Here is a 15,268-nt window from a genome sequence, read left to right on the forward strand (position 1 = left end):
CCAGTTGAGCAACTTGCATTCAGCAGTTTAGCTTTTCATCCTGAGGGCAATGGGAAGCCACTGGAAAGTCATTCAAGCAGGGGAATGACAAGTTTTATTTGCGTGTGTGTAGTTTTTTTTTAAACATTCATGTACTTATTTGGCTGTGCTGGGTCTTAGTTGCAGCATGTGGGATCTAGTTCCCCGACCAGGGATCAAACCGGGGCCCCCTGCATGGGGGCCCAGAGTCTTAGCCACTGGACCTCCAGGGAAGTCCCATGACAATCTTATTTGTGTTTTATTTGTGTTTTTAAAGGAACACAATGTAGGAAACAGACATGGAAGAAAGAGGCAAAATTGGAAGCAGGGAGGACGAGGCAAGAGGCTAGTGTAGTAATCTGGTCCCAGACACCAGTGGATTGGAACTGGACAATGTGAGTGTGGACAGAGAAGAGCAAGCTCAGTAACACGCAGGGAACAGCAGCAAAGAGACCTGGGGACCGAGTGGACGTCAGAGCAAAGGACAGAGAAGCACTTGAGGTACATCAGTCGCCACAATGAGAAATGCAAATTTAAGTTTAGGAAGGAAGAGTTTAGGTATTTAACACACTGAATCAAGCTGCCTGAAGGGTGCTGAGGGGTGCTGAGGAGGTGTCCTTTTGTCAGCTGGACACTGAGTCCTGGGAGAGAGCTCTGGATGCAGGAACAGATCTGGGGATTATCAAACCAGAGGTGATGGAGTCAATGGAACACAGCAAGGGTGGGTGAAGAGAGGAACAAGCAAATCAGTAAGTAACAGTTATGTGAGGAGAGAGAAGAAGTGATGACCAAGTTAAGAAAGAATCTAGGCAATGTTTAGGGAAAAATGGCTATGAAGGTGAAGAGAATAAAAGGGTACATCGGGAAGAAGAACTGGGGTGGGAGGTTCTCAGGCAGAAGAGGGTGTGGATGTAAGCATGGTTTATACATGCTGCTAGTGACGCGCCAGCAGAGACAGAAGGAGGTGAAGAAGGAGAGGTGGGAGGAGACAGCGAAGCGGCCTGGGAGGGAGGGACACAGACCCTGAACACTAGAGGGGTCAGCACAAGTGCTGTGCTGTCCTGTAACAAGAGGAAAACTCTGAAAGGTCAAGGGTGGATGCAGGTGCAGCTAAGCTGGAGGGCCTGCTGGGAAACAGGGAGTTTCTGCCTGCTGTTTCTATTTTCTCTGTGAAATAGGAAACCTGATCCTGTGCCAGGAATGCGGGCAAAGGCGGAGAACCGTGCAGTAGGTCTCAAATAGCACTGCTGTTAACAGGAGAGAATGCTGACTAGGGAGACAGAAGAGGGTGCGGGCAGCAGTGAGGGTGCTGTCCAGGAGAACGCGTGCATTTCTGGGAGCAATCAGCTGTTTGGTGGTACCAGGTGATTTTTCTCCAGAGACCAACAATGAGCTGCTTTAACTAAAATGGAAAATAAACCTTAGGATTCTCTTTAAATTTAATAACACAATCGAATATATCCCTCATTTGTGTCGTGAGCAGGAGGAGAACTGAACAAGGAAAGTATACACGAGTAAGGGAATTGTGACTCACCTTGAGGTCTCTGTGAACAATCCGCTTTTGGTGGCAGTACTGGACTGCAGACACGATCTGGACAGGAGAAAGGCAAGGTCATTAATTGTCACTGGTGCAGACTCATGGTCAAGATGGAAATATGCCCTTAATATTCACATATGCAAAGCACTCAGTGGGCACTTCAACGGCTGTATGGATCTCTAAACATAATTTTCTTATGCTTTATACCTTTCAATTTGGAGAGACTGAGGGGTGAGCGCAAGAAGAGCTGGGTGAGGCTGTTCTTTCCAGTTTTAACTATGAAGTCTCTTCTCAGGCCCTGTCCCTCAACATTCCAGTTATTTCTAAGCGTGGTGCCAGGGCCAACAAACCAGTGGAACCCAGAGGGCCTTGGCTGCTCAGGCCCAGAATTAGAAGGCTCTCCATGCCCACGTCATCAGCTCAAAACCAAGCCAGCAGTTACGGACCCTCCATACCAGGGGTTTTATCAGGGTGGTTCTCCTCTGCCAGTCTGCTCCTGACAACACACTCTTCCTTTTGGCTAATGTAGGTTCAAAGACAGCAAAAATGACTTCACCTCTCTAATGACCAGTGTCCTCTTTCTTAAAATGGAAGAATGAATGTTGTAATGTATGTGAACTACAAACTATGAAAACTAGTATGTGCTTTATCAGAAAGAATCCCTCCTACACTTAGCAAATAATATCCTTTCATTCAGCCAACTTTTGATTACTCCTGGGATTAGCACTGTTATTATTACTATTATTTTCAGCTGTGCAGTGCAGCTTGCAGGATCTGTTTCCCAACCCTAGGGATTGAACCTGGGTCCTCAGCTGTGACAGTGCTGAGTCCCAAACACTGGACTTGCCAGGGGATTCCCTGACAGGCACTGTTAAATAACTACTCTAGAAATTTCACACTTACCAACTTTTAAGACTCTTTTTTTTAAAGCTTTATAAGCTTTATGAAAGTTTCATATGATTATAAAAATTTTAGGAAATGCAGAAAGTACATACAAGAATATGTTTTTATAACCATCAAACAGGGATGACATTTCCTATTATTTTGGTGTATTTGCTTCGAATCTTTACTTTGGGATTATGTATGTGTACTTAAATATATATGATTACATACATACAAAACTGGGGCTATAATGAAAATACTGCATGTTTCTCTAAATCATCAACTTTCAGTTGCAAGCAACATGCACCTAACTATACTGGACACAAAAACTCAGAGAGGGCTGTTCTACTGGTTGATACTGGTTCAAAATAAGCAGCAAGGATAAGCTGGGCTGGGGTTGGGAATGATGCCAGAATCAAGGCTTCACTAAGCAGCTTCCGACTTTATGAAGTGAATACATAGAAGATCAGACCCACTCACAGTCACCTAGAGGCACACAAATCCCAAGGCCAAGACCCTGGTTCTAGAGCATCTGTTAGCAATGACGTTGCTCCATTCTGTCAGCATGAAAACTGGGAAAGTGAAATAGATTTGTTTCCCCAAAGTAACAGGTTTACTGCCAAGGACACAAGTAAATTTTGTCTCACTTCTGCCTGATCCAATTTTCCCTGTCCCTTCGTCCCGCCCCCCTGCCCCCATAGTCTAGATTTCTCTCATAGGTTATTTTCAAATTCTACTTGTGAACCAGATTTGACACTTTCCTACCATTTCTGAAAGAGAATTTCTCTTCTTTTACCTCCAAACAGCTCAAATGCCACAACAACTTGGAAGTACTCAACTTTAAAGCATTGCTTTTTCACCTTCTGCTTTTAATGTAAAAGCAGTTATTTCTATGGAAGGCTGAGACCCTAGGTGGAGTCCCAGGCTAAAGTACGAATGCGGCCTGATTCAATTCTAGTCACACGTGAAAAAGTAGAGGCCGCAACACAAGCGACCCACCACGGAAGAGTGAGGCAGGAGGACGGAGCCGGGAATCCGCTCTCCTTCTTCGGAAAGAATGGGAGCGAAGCCAGAAAACCAGAACAGCATCAACAGCGCCCAGGATGAGAGTGGTGAGGGGGTGGAAGAGGAAAGACCATCTGCTGATGAATATGGAAAGAAGGGCCTATTTCTGACAGAAAACAGATTAAGCACAGTGTACTCTGTGTGTGTGGCATACCTTTGTCTTCACTGTAAACAGGAAAACTTTCTATTTGGTCAAAGTAATGAAGACTTAAGTTTTTGGATCCTCCAATAAAACAACAAAAACCGTTTAGAAAGCATGGCCATCAGAAACAGAAAAGTGGAGGACTGGTGTCACGCCTGACTCACGCCTGACCTTCCCAGGTTCACATGAGCAAACTAAGGAAACACTGTGGAAGGGGGAAAGATTACATTGATTATAAGTGCTGTAAATCAGGTCATTAATTGTAAAAGCACATACACTATCTTTCCTGGACCAACTAATAGATTCCTCAACTACACGCTTCAGAATTTGTGCTGGAAATTTTTAAGATAAAAAGCTGTGTGACAGGACTTCCCTGGCACAGTGCGTGGGAATCTGCCTACCAATACAGAAGACACAGGTTCGATCACTGGTCTGGGAAAATCCCATATGCTGTGGAGCAATTAAGCTCCTGAGCCACACCCACTGAGCCGGCAAGCCTGCAGCCTCTGCTCTGCAATAACAGAAGCCCACACACCACGAGGAAGCGTAGTCCCTGTTCACCACAACCAGAGAAAGAAAGTCCAAGCAAAGCAATAAAGACCCAGCATGGTCAAAACAATAAAAATAAAAAAATGATAAATGCCCAAGTCCCCTTGACAAGTCAGATCCAACCTGGGAGATGGGTGGAGAAGGAAGAAGAGAGGAGCCCGAGATCTAAGCACCAGACTGCTTTCCTGGAGAAGGTCCAGGCTCACATCTGATATGAGGGCTGGCAGGAGCCCTTTCCTCACAGTCAGTAAATCACACTCACATAAACACTTGCAAGTCACACTCATCTGAGTGGGAAGGAATTCCAGTTTTATGAGACAAAAAAATCTTGATTTTCAGGTGGCCAATTTATAAAAATTAAGAGTCCAGATATGGAAAGGGCCAAACAGACTTGTTTTGTAACAAAGAGAAATTTGAGCTCCCTTCCACAGACCACAGAATAAAGTGATATCAAAACTGGAAAGGACTTCAGAATTAATCAAGTAGAACTTCCTCTTTTTCTAGTTAGAAAAACTGAGGATCAGAAAAGTTCAATGATGGTCAAAGTCTGATATGTAACAAGTTTTAATTCAAAGTACCATTAGGATGTCTTAAGATTTTAAAAGTAAATTTAAGCAACAGCAAAAGTTAAGACACTTATTTATAAGTCCTTAACTGTAAACACTAGACTAAGCAAATCAAAATCTTGAAAATCAGTTAAACCTGCCTTTATAAATATTGTGAAACCCTTAAAGACTCCTACCTATACTTCCACCTTAACAACCGTACATGTGAATAAAATAAAAACTTTAAGTTTCTAAAAGAAATGAGGCTATATTGCCATTTACATACAGAACTTCAAACTATGGGAGGATAGTTAGTTTAAAAGTAATGAAGTACCTGCTCCTTCCTTTTATCTGAATCTGAGGTGGGCAAATTATGGCCTGTAGGCAGAATACGGCCCACCACTTGTTTTTGCCAAGCAAGTATTGCTGGGAACCCAATCATCCAGATATTGTCCAAGCTGCTTCTATGCTACAACAGCAGAATTAAATAGTTGCAAAAGACTGTATGGCCTACAAGCCTAAAATTTACTATCTGGCACTTTACAGAAAGAGTTTGCTGATGCCTACCCTAAGTAAGACTACACCATAGCGGTTAAGAATTTTAGTTTGGAATCACAGGTCCTGGCTCTGAATCAATGGAAGGCCTGCTATTTGCCAGGCATCAAATTTTGGGCAAATTATGTAATCTTCCGGGCCTCAGTTTCCTTATCTTTAACAAATGAGCACAATGATCTTTTGGGCTTCCCTGGTGACTCAGAGGTTAAAGCATCTGCCTGCAATGCAGGAGACCTGGGTTCAATCCCTGGGTCGGGAAGATCCACTGGAGAAGGAAATGGCAACTCACTCCAGTATTCTTGCCAGGAGAATCCCATGGACAGAGAAGCCTGGTGGGCTACAGTCCATGGGGTCACAAAGAGTTGGACACAACTGAGTGACTTCACTTACTTACGATGATCTTTACTCACAAGGCTGCTGTAAGATTTACATTAATGGAGGTAAAGGACTTAATCCAATATTAGCAGATAAGGATCAATCAACAGTTACCTGTATTAGAGAGTTACATCACATTTATGCTTAAAATCTATGTATTAAAATGAGTCTCTTTAAGGCAATGCGCAGAGACAAAGCAAGAAGGTAAGTCATTAATTCACAGGTTAAGTTCTGTCTGGTTTTGGCTTATGTAAAACAACACCGATTATGAATTTTGAGATTGCAACACTTTTTGCTAAAAACTGGAAAGTTTTAATGCAATCACAAGTGCTCAAAGACTCATTTTTTAAGGCTCAACTGTCAAAAAACTTAGGTCAAGAGTGGGACTATAGTTCCAATTACAAAGCTAGAAACAGAACTCATGGCTGCCTCTAGCACAGTGCTTTAGGCATGAAAGCACTTAACAAATTAATAAATTTTGTTGCATTGAATTGAATGGCCAATCCCTGCCCCATCCAACCGGCCTTATGACATTTATAGAGGCAAACACTTGGTTGCTTCAGGGTTTAAGCCAGATAATGTCATTTAATCAATAAACTAAACGTGCAACAATCCATACCTGTCTAAATTTAGCTCTTGCTTCTTTTTCCTTCATTCTTCCATGTGCAACCAAATAGTCAAACACTTCACCTATAATTGAGAAAAATAAAAGTAAGCAGAAGTCCTATTTCTGAACATTAACTTTCCCATAAATTAAAGATGCTTCACTTTTAGCAATGCTGTAATTTTAATTTTTAAAATAGTTATGAAGATAAACAGAAATATGTGGAATTTGAACTAACCCAGCCTTAACTACAGAAGTTTACTGATAAAATCTTTTAAGTTATAGAAAAGCCTTAACATTAAATTCTCATATATTTCAATTGAGCCACTTTTACTTTAAAGGTTTTGTTTCCAGTATGCTTTAGTAAAAACTTGGCAATGAAAATTGAAAGTTAAAATGGAAATGTTATTTGTGTTCAAAGAAGGTGTTTTCACTATGGGATTATGACAAAAAAGCATTTCCTAAATTCATTCATGCAACAAATAATTACTGAGAGTATACTAACTGCTGAGAACTGCTCTTGGCTCTGGGGAAATACAGAAGTGAACAAAGCAAAGTCCTTCTCCTCATGGAGTTTACATTCTAGGAGGGGGTAGACAGATAATAAGCAAATAAATGAATATACAGTGTATCAGATAATAAAATGTACTGTGGAGAAAAATCAGGGGAAAGAAAAAAGGTGTGTGTGCGTCTGTGTACATGCGTGTGCACACCTAAGCACTGTGCTGACTACTGTGAGGGAGCGCATACTGTAGTCAACAGTCAACTAAAACATTTTGATACTTAAAAAGCTTAGTTTCAGAACTTAAGTATTTCTGAGGAAAAGGTTATTCTGAACTGTACATTAGTATCTCTGACTTTTGAACTATCAGCCCTAACTGAATAAATTTTAAAATAATAAATGGGCATAAATATTTTCAAGTTATTACTGGTTGCATAATGATCTTTTAAAAGGAATTACATATTGTTAATTTACACTACACAATACATTTAACTATGGTGAATTATAAAATTAAATGTCAGTATTTTCTCCAAGAATGCCATATCTGCAGAATAAAAAAATATGTCAAAACAAGTGGTTAAAAAGTGAGAAAACAAAGATGTGTGCATACCACATGGAACAGTTCTGACTTAAAAAAAAGTTAATGGATTAAACCCAGTAGTTGTACAGTCACACAGATAATGTCAATGTAATTTTAAAATATTTTAGAATTCCAATGCAATATAAACCTGTTAAGAGATTTTGGAGCCATAAAGTCATACTCACAATCACTGTTATAAACCAGGCATACAACCCAGATATTTTCCCCCCCTTATTAAAAATGCATTAGCACCAAGGGTAAGCAACTAAATTAAAAATCTCTGCATGATATTATTTATTAGTAGAAAAAACAGCAAACAGTGGTTCTCCCCACCCATGTCAAGACAGTTCAGAAAGCCCTTGGTTCAGGTCCTGTCCCTATAACCAGTGATGAAACCATGGGCACCAGACCAACTTTTCAGAGGTTCATCTGTAAAAACTAGGCAGTTGCCCTGGATGACTTTCTGCAATTCTTTCCAATTCTAAAATTCTATGATTCTATAAAACTGAAAAATATGAGGCTAGGGAGGAGTAGGGTAGCCAATTTAATGAAACTTCTGTTGTTCAAACTGGCAAACGTATCAACAATAAACAGCTGCCTTGGAGACAGAAGGTGCTTTGTTGAGCTGATTAAGACAAATGGCCCACGCCAATAAACCCCCGCCGATCAGTGCTGTTATAATGCTAAGCAATGGCACTGAGCCCCAGAGGACTGTGCGCCATGTCAGAGACAAGCAACTTATAAGGTCACACTGCCAATGAGGGGCACTGGCTAGACTGACTCCATGTCTGTCTTTTCCAGAGCCCATCCTTTCAGGGTGGACACTGCTCCAAAACAGAGCAACTGCTATGACCCTGTGACCTAAAACCGATGAGAGAGAAAGCCATGACTGACTGGCCAATCAGGAGAGGCTATGTGGCATTGGCAGGCTGGGGCTCCAAGCCTGGCAACACAACCACAGGGATATTCCTAGCCTCCATCTCCTCACTCACTGCCTGGCCACATCATGGACTCACTGTGAAAGTCAAAGGAGATCAAGTAAGAGAAAAACGCTCTTGTACACTGTAGAGGCTCCACAAAGGAGAAGATTACGGACTGCAAGATGAGTAGAAAGCACTGGAACTCCATATAGATTCATGGTTCTACAATTAACCTTCAGCTCTTCCTACTACTCCTCAACTGTGAAAATCCCAACTAAAATCTCAAACCACACATTTAAAATACGAAGCACACAACTAATAATGAATTGCTGCTGTTGCTAAGTCGCTTCAGTCGTGTCCGACTCTGTGCAACCCCATAGACAGCAGCCCACGAGGCTCCTCCGTCCCTGGGAGCCTCCAGGCAAGAACACTGGAGTGGGTTGCCATTTCCTTCTCCAATGCATGCATGCATGCTAAGTCGCTTCAGTCGTGTCCGACTCTGTGTGACCCTATGGACAGCAGCCCATGAGGCTCCTCTGTCCCTGGGATTCTCCAGGCAAGAACACTGGAGTGAGTTGCCATTTCCTTCTCCAAATAATGAATTACGAGTATGAAAAAGTGGCGTCAGGGGTGTGTCTGCTCCGCCCACAACCGATTTTACAATCTTTTATTTAGTGGTCAACTCATCACAATGAGGTTGTGATTCAACTTTCCGTCTCCAGGTTTTACCTTTTGGATCAAAGGGCTTGAGAAAATAAAACTCTACTATAATCAAAACAATTAAATCTATACTGTGGAGTTAAACAGAACACGTCTCCAGTAGTTTAAAATTTCATTTCTTCAACTCAATTCTTATTTGCTGAGAGTCTGCTATGTCCCAGGCACTGTACTCGAGGCAGGGGAAACACCAACAACAAAGCTTCCACCTTCCACAGCGAAAATCCGTGTGTGGTCCAGAACCCACCAGCATAGCCTAGCCATAACCTTAAAATGAGAATCTCTGCAAAAGAGAACAGCTATATACATTCATTTCATAAAAATGAATCCTTACAGGCAAATAATTACTAGTCTTTAATCTTTATGGAAATCTAATCATATACACTGTGACCACCATTTCTGGCCTTGGGAAACAATGGGAACCATGACATAAAAATCTGATAAAGAAATCCATCCAACAGGCAGTACACATTTATTTCAAATAGGCTAATGCACTGATGCTTTTGAAAATTCAAGTACTGGAATAAAAAAATGTGCTATAAACAATGGAATATTACTCTGCTTTAATAGGGAAGGAAATTCTGACACACTGTACAACATGGATAAACCTTAAGGACATTGTAAGTGACATAGGAAGTCACAAAAAAGACAAACACTGTATGATTCCACTCATACGCGGTCTCTAGAGGAGTCAAATTCATACAGACAGCAGAATGGTGGTTGCCAGGGGCTGCGAGGAGGGAGGATGGGGAATTACTGTTTAATAGGGACAGAGTTTCATTTTGGGAAAGTGAAAGTTCTGGAGATGGATGATGGTATCGGTTAACAATGTGAACGTACTTAATGCCACAGAACTGTACACTTGAAATGGCTAAAACAGTAAACTTTATGTTATACTATATAAAAAAAAAACCCAACTATTTGCATATTATCAATTAATGATGGTAACAATGAAACGCTTAACAGCAACCCACAGAACTTCTAGGCATCAGCTTTTCTGATTCTCATCCTAGTGTGTTATCATTCTAAAGGTTACATGAAACTCTATCAATTATCCATATGGGCAGTGTGGTTGCATACTCGTCTAAAAGGGAGGGACGAAAGAAAAACAACTTATAAATGTCTTACCTCCACTTGCATACTCCATGATTAGGTAGAGTGTTTTGTCGGTTTCAATGACTTCGAATAACTTCACTAGGAGAGGAGAGAAGATACAGGAGAAAAAGAAACAAATGTCTATATGTACATACCATATACATATAAGCTAACTGCAAAAAGTTAACTTTTTCCCTGTTAATACCTGGCCCTCTAAAAAAAATTATTTTAGGAAACTTTATATTACAACAGCAGAAAAGATTTTATAAAAACATGGAATTCCATAAAAAGCATAATTTCTGGCTTCCCAAACCCTGTAACTTCCAGACGCACTCAGCAGTCATGTGCTCCCATTTCTTGCTCCTGTAGTATGTCTGCATCCATCCTACTCCTATTATGTTCAAGTCCATTCACCTGTCACTGTGGCTTTAAGGATACACGGAATTCCACTTGAGACTTCTGTTGCTTAAGAAACTTATCACAATTCTCAGAGAACAAGATACCTTTCTTTTTTAATGATGTATATTTTATTTTTTATTTTTGTTTGTCCGAGCCACACAGCATGCAGAATCTTAGTTCCCTCACCAGGGATTTGACCAGGATCTGACCAGGGATCCAACCTGGGCCCTGTCAGTGAGAATGCAGGGTCCTAACCACTGGACCACTGGGGAATTCCTAAGATTCCTTTGTTTCTATTCTAAAGCCAGAGACAGAAAAATAGAACAGATTATACTGAAAAGAACTTTTTAATTATTTTCAGTGGGTCAGTGTGACTGCTATAGCAGTCTCTTATTACAGACAAAAATAATTTCTATTACTGCTAATTCATAAACCATAACAAATCAATCAGAAATATATAATTTTTAAATAAAACTGAAGTTAATTTCTAAAACTATCAAATCACTATCTCCTGTATCTATTCTGTTAAGACATTTGTTACAATTAAATTCAGCAAAAAGGGGAGCAGTGAGGGAGGCAGTACTAGTCTCTTCTATTGTGGGTCATTTTCTGATGCTTTAATACAGAGTATCACGTCAAATCAGTAGCTTGTACAGTATTTGATGTGTCTGTCAAACTGGTGAATTAAAACTATCATATCATTTTTAAGATGGCATATGTTCAGGTTGTTAAGAAAAAATATTTAAATAAATTTAAGACATATGCTGGTAAACCATCAACATATTACTAAATTCTGTAATTTCAATGCAGGGGGAATTCCCTGGTAGTCCAGTGGTTAGGACTCTATGCTTTTACTGCAGGGGGCCTAGGTTTGATCCTTGGTTAGGAAACTAAGACGTGGCAAGCCAAAAATAAATTAAAAATAAAATTCCAATGCAAATATCAGCTCTTCTAGGAAAACTATTTTAATCCAATAGGAACTTAAATTTTTAGAAATTTATATTTTCAAAGATATGTCATTTAGTAGTAAGTATTGAGAACTTTAATCAGGGTACAACTTAAGAAAAAACAAAACAAATAGGTTTAAGTGAATTGGTTCTTGGCAGTATATTTGTGGTGGGAAGTTGGAATTTGAAATCCAGAGTTGGTTAGCTAACCTCAAACAGCTGAAATAAAATATAAAGGTTTTCTTTTCACTATTATATCCCTTGTTATTTTCTCCAACCATGTCATAGTTCACTGATTCTAAGATATGTATTTTTTCACATTTTAACTAACATCACTGATAAGGGGATAATGGCTTGGTAGATTTTCTTAGTAGTACCTGAACACAATAATGCCTTTTAAATGATGGTGGCTCAGATTAGATGAAATAGGGTGTAAGCTTTTTCCATCTTATAAAATGGTTCCATTTTATTTTTCTATTCTTGTGCCTCAAGAAGTCTTGATAAGTTATCCCTAACACCAAAGTTATCACACTCCCACTTCCTAGAACTGATTTTGATAGTAAGCTGATACAATTAGTTGTCTTATGAGCTATTTCACTCAAATATTTTTAGATTGTAGGACGTATTACTGTATAAGAAAGCAGTTATATTATTTTAAAAGGTCTGCATCATGCAGGAATCAAAATTTTCACTGAGGTGTGTACACAGGGTCAGCTTTCATTTTATTCCTACAGCTGTGACAAGGGCAGGACCATGGCCCACCCTCACCTTTAGACACAGCTCACTGCACAAAGCACAGCGGACACAGAGAGCGGGTCTGCACAGGGCAAAGCGACTCGTACCAAAACCTCCTATCAGACGGCAAGCGCTGAGCAGCACGTGGGGTCTTAGTTCTCTGACCTGGGATCGAACCTGTGCCCCCTGCACTGGAAGCACGGAGTCCTGACCACTGGACTGACAGGAAATTCCCTTTATTTTTTAAAATACTATTCAATGCACCATTAGTTTCTTAGGAATACAGCTAAGAGCAAAAAACACCTTTGAAAACTTTAGCTTACTGTAATTCCCTCGATCTAAAATTTAGGTACAATTATGACATTTTTATATATTAAAATTTAGAAAATTACACTCTGATTACTGATGTTTCTACTAAATTAAAGCTTTACATTTGAATATTTAATACCGAACCTTTTAACCTATCTTTAGCAATTTCAAAAAGTTAACAGAAATAATCAACTATACACACACACACACACACACACACATATTCTAAAAGTGTACCTGGAATGGGAGAAGGGAAGAAATCTCCTGTCACTTCTGGAATATATGTTTAGCTTTATGACAAACTTTCAAGAATGCATTTAGACCCAAAAGTATTTAAGAAAGCAGAAAGTACCTATGTTTGGATGATTTAAAATCTTCATTATTCTCACTTCTCTGAAGAGCTAAAAAACAAAACACACACACAATCCCCCCAACACAGGTTATTAAACATTATATTCCACAGTGGCAATATAAATTAAATTTTTCTCTTAGATAACTGATTCACTGATAATGTTTAGTAGTCCACATCTAAGACATGGAAATCCAGAGTAATTATGATGTAGTTTTGTTGTCTAATACTAAATGTGTCAATTTTAATGCTCCAATACTAATGCGTCAATTTTATCATATGAAAAAGCAGAGTTCCCAGAGGAGGAGGATATTTCGCTATTTGTGAATTATACTTTGAATTATATTTTGCTATCTTGAACACAGAAATCAGATTTAAGCAGGAATAGTTTGTTATTAGACTTAGTCCGATTCAGTATCTATCGAGGAATTCTAATTCTGCAAATCAAAACTTGTCCAGTCCCAATGAACTGCGCCATGAGTGCATTAGATTGATAATTCCAAGTAATTCTATAAGGCTTTAAACAAAACCACTTCAAGCTGCCTAATCATCACACAGAATAAGGCAGAATATTAAACTGTTGCTGTACAAACATGCTGTGAATTCAGAGGCGGGTCACAGCATCATGGTCTGGGCTAATATGAGCTCTCACAAAAAAACAGAATTTTAGAGGCCATCTTAGACAACCCTCCTGCAAACCAGTGGAAACCAGAAAAAGAGGAAAGATCTTCCAAAGGTTCTATCTTTCTATGGGGAAGGTGGTCAGAACTAGTCTCCCAGCACCCGGGGTATCACAGCCTGTAGGAGGCAAGGCTGGAAAGTGGTCTGGGAAACGAGGAGCAGCTGCCTATGGGATGAGGAAGCTGGGACGCTCCCTGCACTTGTCTTAGTCCACCAGGTCTAATCTAGAAATGAATCAGCAACTAACAGGCATGGAGGCACAGTATCTGACCTACAAACAGCTCAGAGCTTACAAACATGGAATCAAGATGAACAGCCTTTCTATCTACAATACTGGGCTTCCCAGGTGGTGCAATGGTAAAGAATCTGCCTGCCAAATAGGAGACCCAAGAGACGCGGGTTCGCTCCCTGGGTTGGGAAGATCCCTGGAGAAGGAAATGACAACCCACTGCAGTATTCCTGCCTAGGAAATCCCATGGACACAGGAGCCTGGCAGGCTATACAGTCCATAGGGTTGCAAAGAATCGGACACGACTGAAGCGACTAAACCACCACCACCTATGATACTGGATCATCCGCTAAAGGCTTGGGCTCTTTCTTCATTTCCCTCTGTTGAGCAAACACAGGAATCTTGTTTTCCCAATTCATTATAGCTGGATTTGTACCTATAATTTGAACCTCCCAGTTATTTCTATGACTGTTAAATTAGAAGAGTGACAAGTTGGATATCATACTGACTCAGCTCAGGACACTGTGTTTAGAATGAAACCCTGACCATGGCCATGGCAGACTCTGCTTACACTTTCAGCCTCAACTCCAGGCACTCTGACTTCTCTCAGAACATACTCTTTCTTTCCTTACAATTTCTTTTCCTTTTCATCCTTCAAGTCTCAGGCAGATTCTCTGAAAACCTTATCTAAGTAGGTCTCCTTTGTCTTACATCACAGCACTTCTCTCCCAGAATGTCTTTCACGTTGTGATAATACATTGTGTTTATCAGTTCATTTTCACCGCCTCATCTACAGGGAGTGTGTCTGCCTCCAGTCACCAGTGGAACCTCGAAACCCAGCCAGGCACACAACAGGAACTCGTTTGTTTGATAAATGCCTGCAAGAAAGTACTGACTACTAAGAAATGTGGTTTGAGCCAGTCTCCTTAGCATTCTAATGACCACACTGCTTTTGGATCCTGAGTAGCAGAATGCCCATGGCAGGGTTGTCACAGTTCTGCTGGCAAAAGAGGCCAAATAAAAACAACTTACATCCTACTAGCAGCGCAGCACTACAACGTCAGAACCAAAGAGCAGGAGAGACGGAGCCCTGCAGGGGCCCCAGGGGCAGAGAGCTCACTTCTGCCTGCGGTGAAGGGCACCATGGAGGCAGCTGGATTTACGCAGTTCAAAATGGGCTGGTGATCTGAGCAAGACAGGGAGGTGCAACCAATGAAGACTATTTCAAGAAGACCAGGTGCTCCATCTGGCAGAGCAGTGGGTTTCCAAGTATGCACTTTAAGCCACCGGCATCAGAACCATTAGGATATCTGTGTGAACTGTAGGTTCCTGGGTTTTACCTATCACTAGACCTGAAATGAGCTTTGAGAATTTTACATTTCAACCAGCACCCCTGGTGTGGTGCTTTTAAAACAGGTCCACAAATACTTTGACAATCCTCCTCTCATAAGGTAGAACTTAATATTCCTCCCTTGCAGCATGGACTGCACTCAGTGACTTGCTTTTCATGAAGAGAGGAAAGCAGAGAGACAG

The 15,268-nt window shown here is 40.6% G+C and overlaps 1 protein-coding gene across 30 annotated transcripts in view; it reads right to left on the reverse strand.

The window, feature by feature from the left end:
- Positions 1-15,268, reverse strand: part of MARK3 (microtubule affinity regulating kinase 3) — a 102,523-nt gene that overhangs the window by 25,702 nt on the left and 61,553 nt on the right. For 26 of the 30 annotated variants that reach the window (XR_014070896.1, XM_081548647.1, XM_081548644.1 and 23 more), the window contains 4 exons: positions 12,829-12,877; positions 10,120-10,185; positions 6,288-6,358; positions 1,553-1,609 (listed from right to left, as the gene is read on the reverse strand). Coding sequence is in view for 29 of the 30 variants with exons in the window: in XM_081548647.1 (XP_081404773.1) it covers positions 1,553-1,609; positions 6,288-6,358; positions 10,120-10,185; positions 12,829-12,877 (243 nt within the window). In the remaining variant the exon portion in view is untranslated. Of the gene's footprint in view, positions 1-1,552; positions 1,610-6,287; positions 6,359-10,119; positions 10,186-12,713; positions 12,878-15,268 lie in introns of all 30 variants that reach the window. The other 4 variants (XM_081548658.1, XM_081548655.1, XM_081548657.1 and 1 more) reach the window with 1 other exon arrangement.

This window comes from Giraffa tippelskirchi, chromosome 12 (genome assembly GCF_054371585.1).
Source record: "Giraffa tippelskirchi isolate mGirTip1 chromosome 12, T2T-mGirTip1v1.2.pri, whole genome shotgun sequence".
Taxonomy (NCBI): Eukaryota; Metazoa; Chordata; class Mammalia; order Artiodactyla; family Giraffidae; genus Giraffa; species Giraffa tippelskirchi.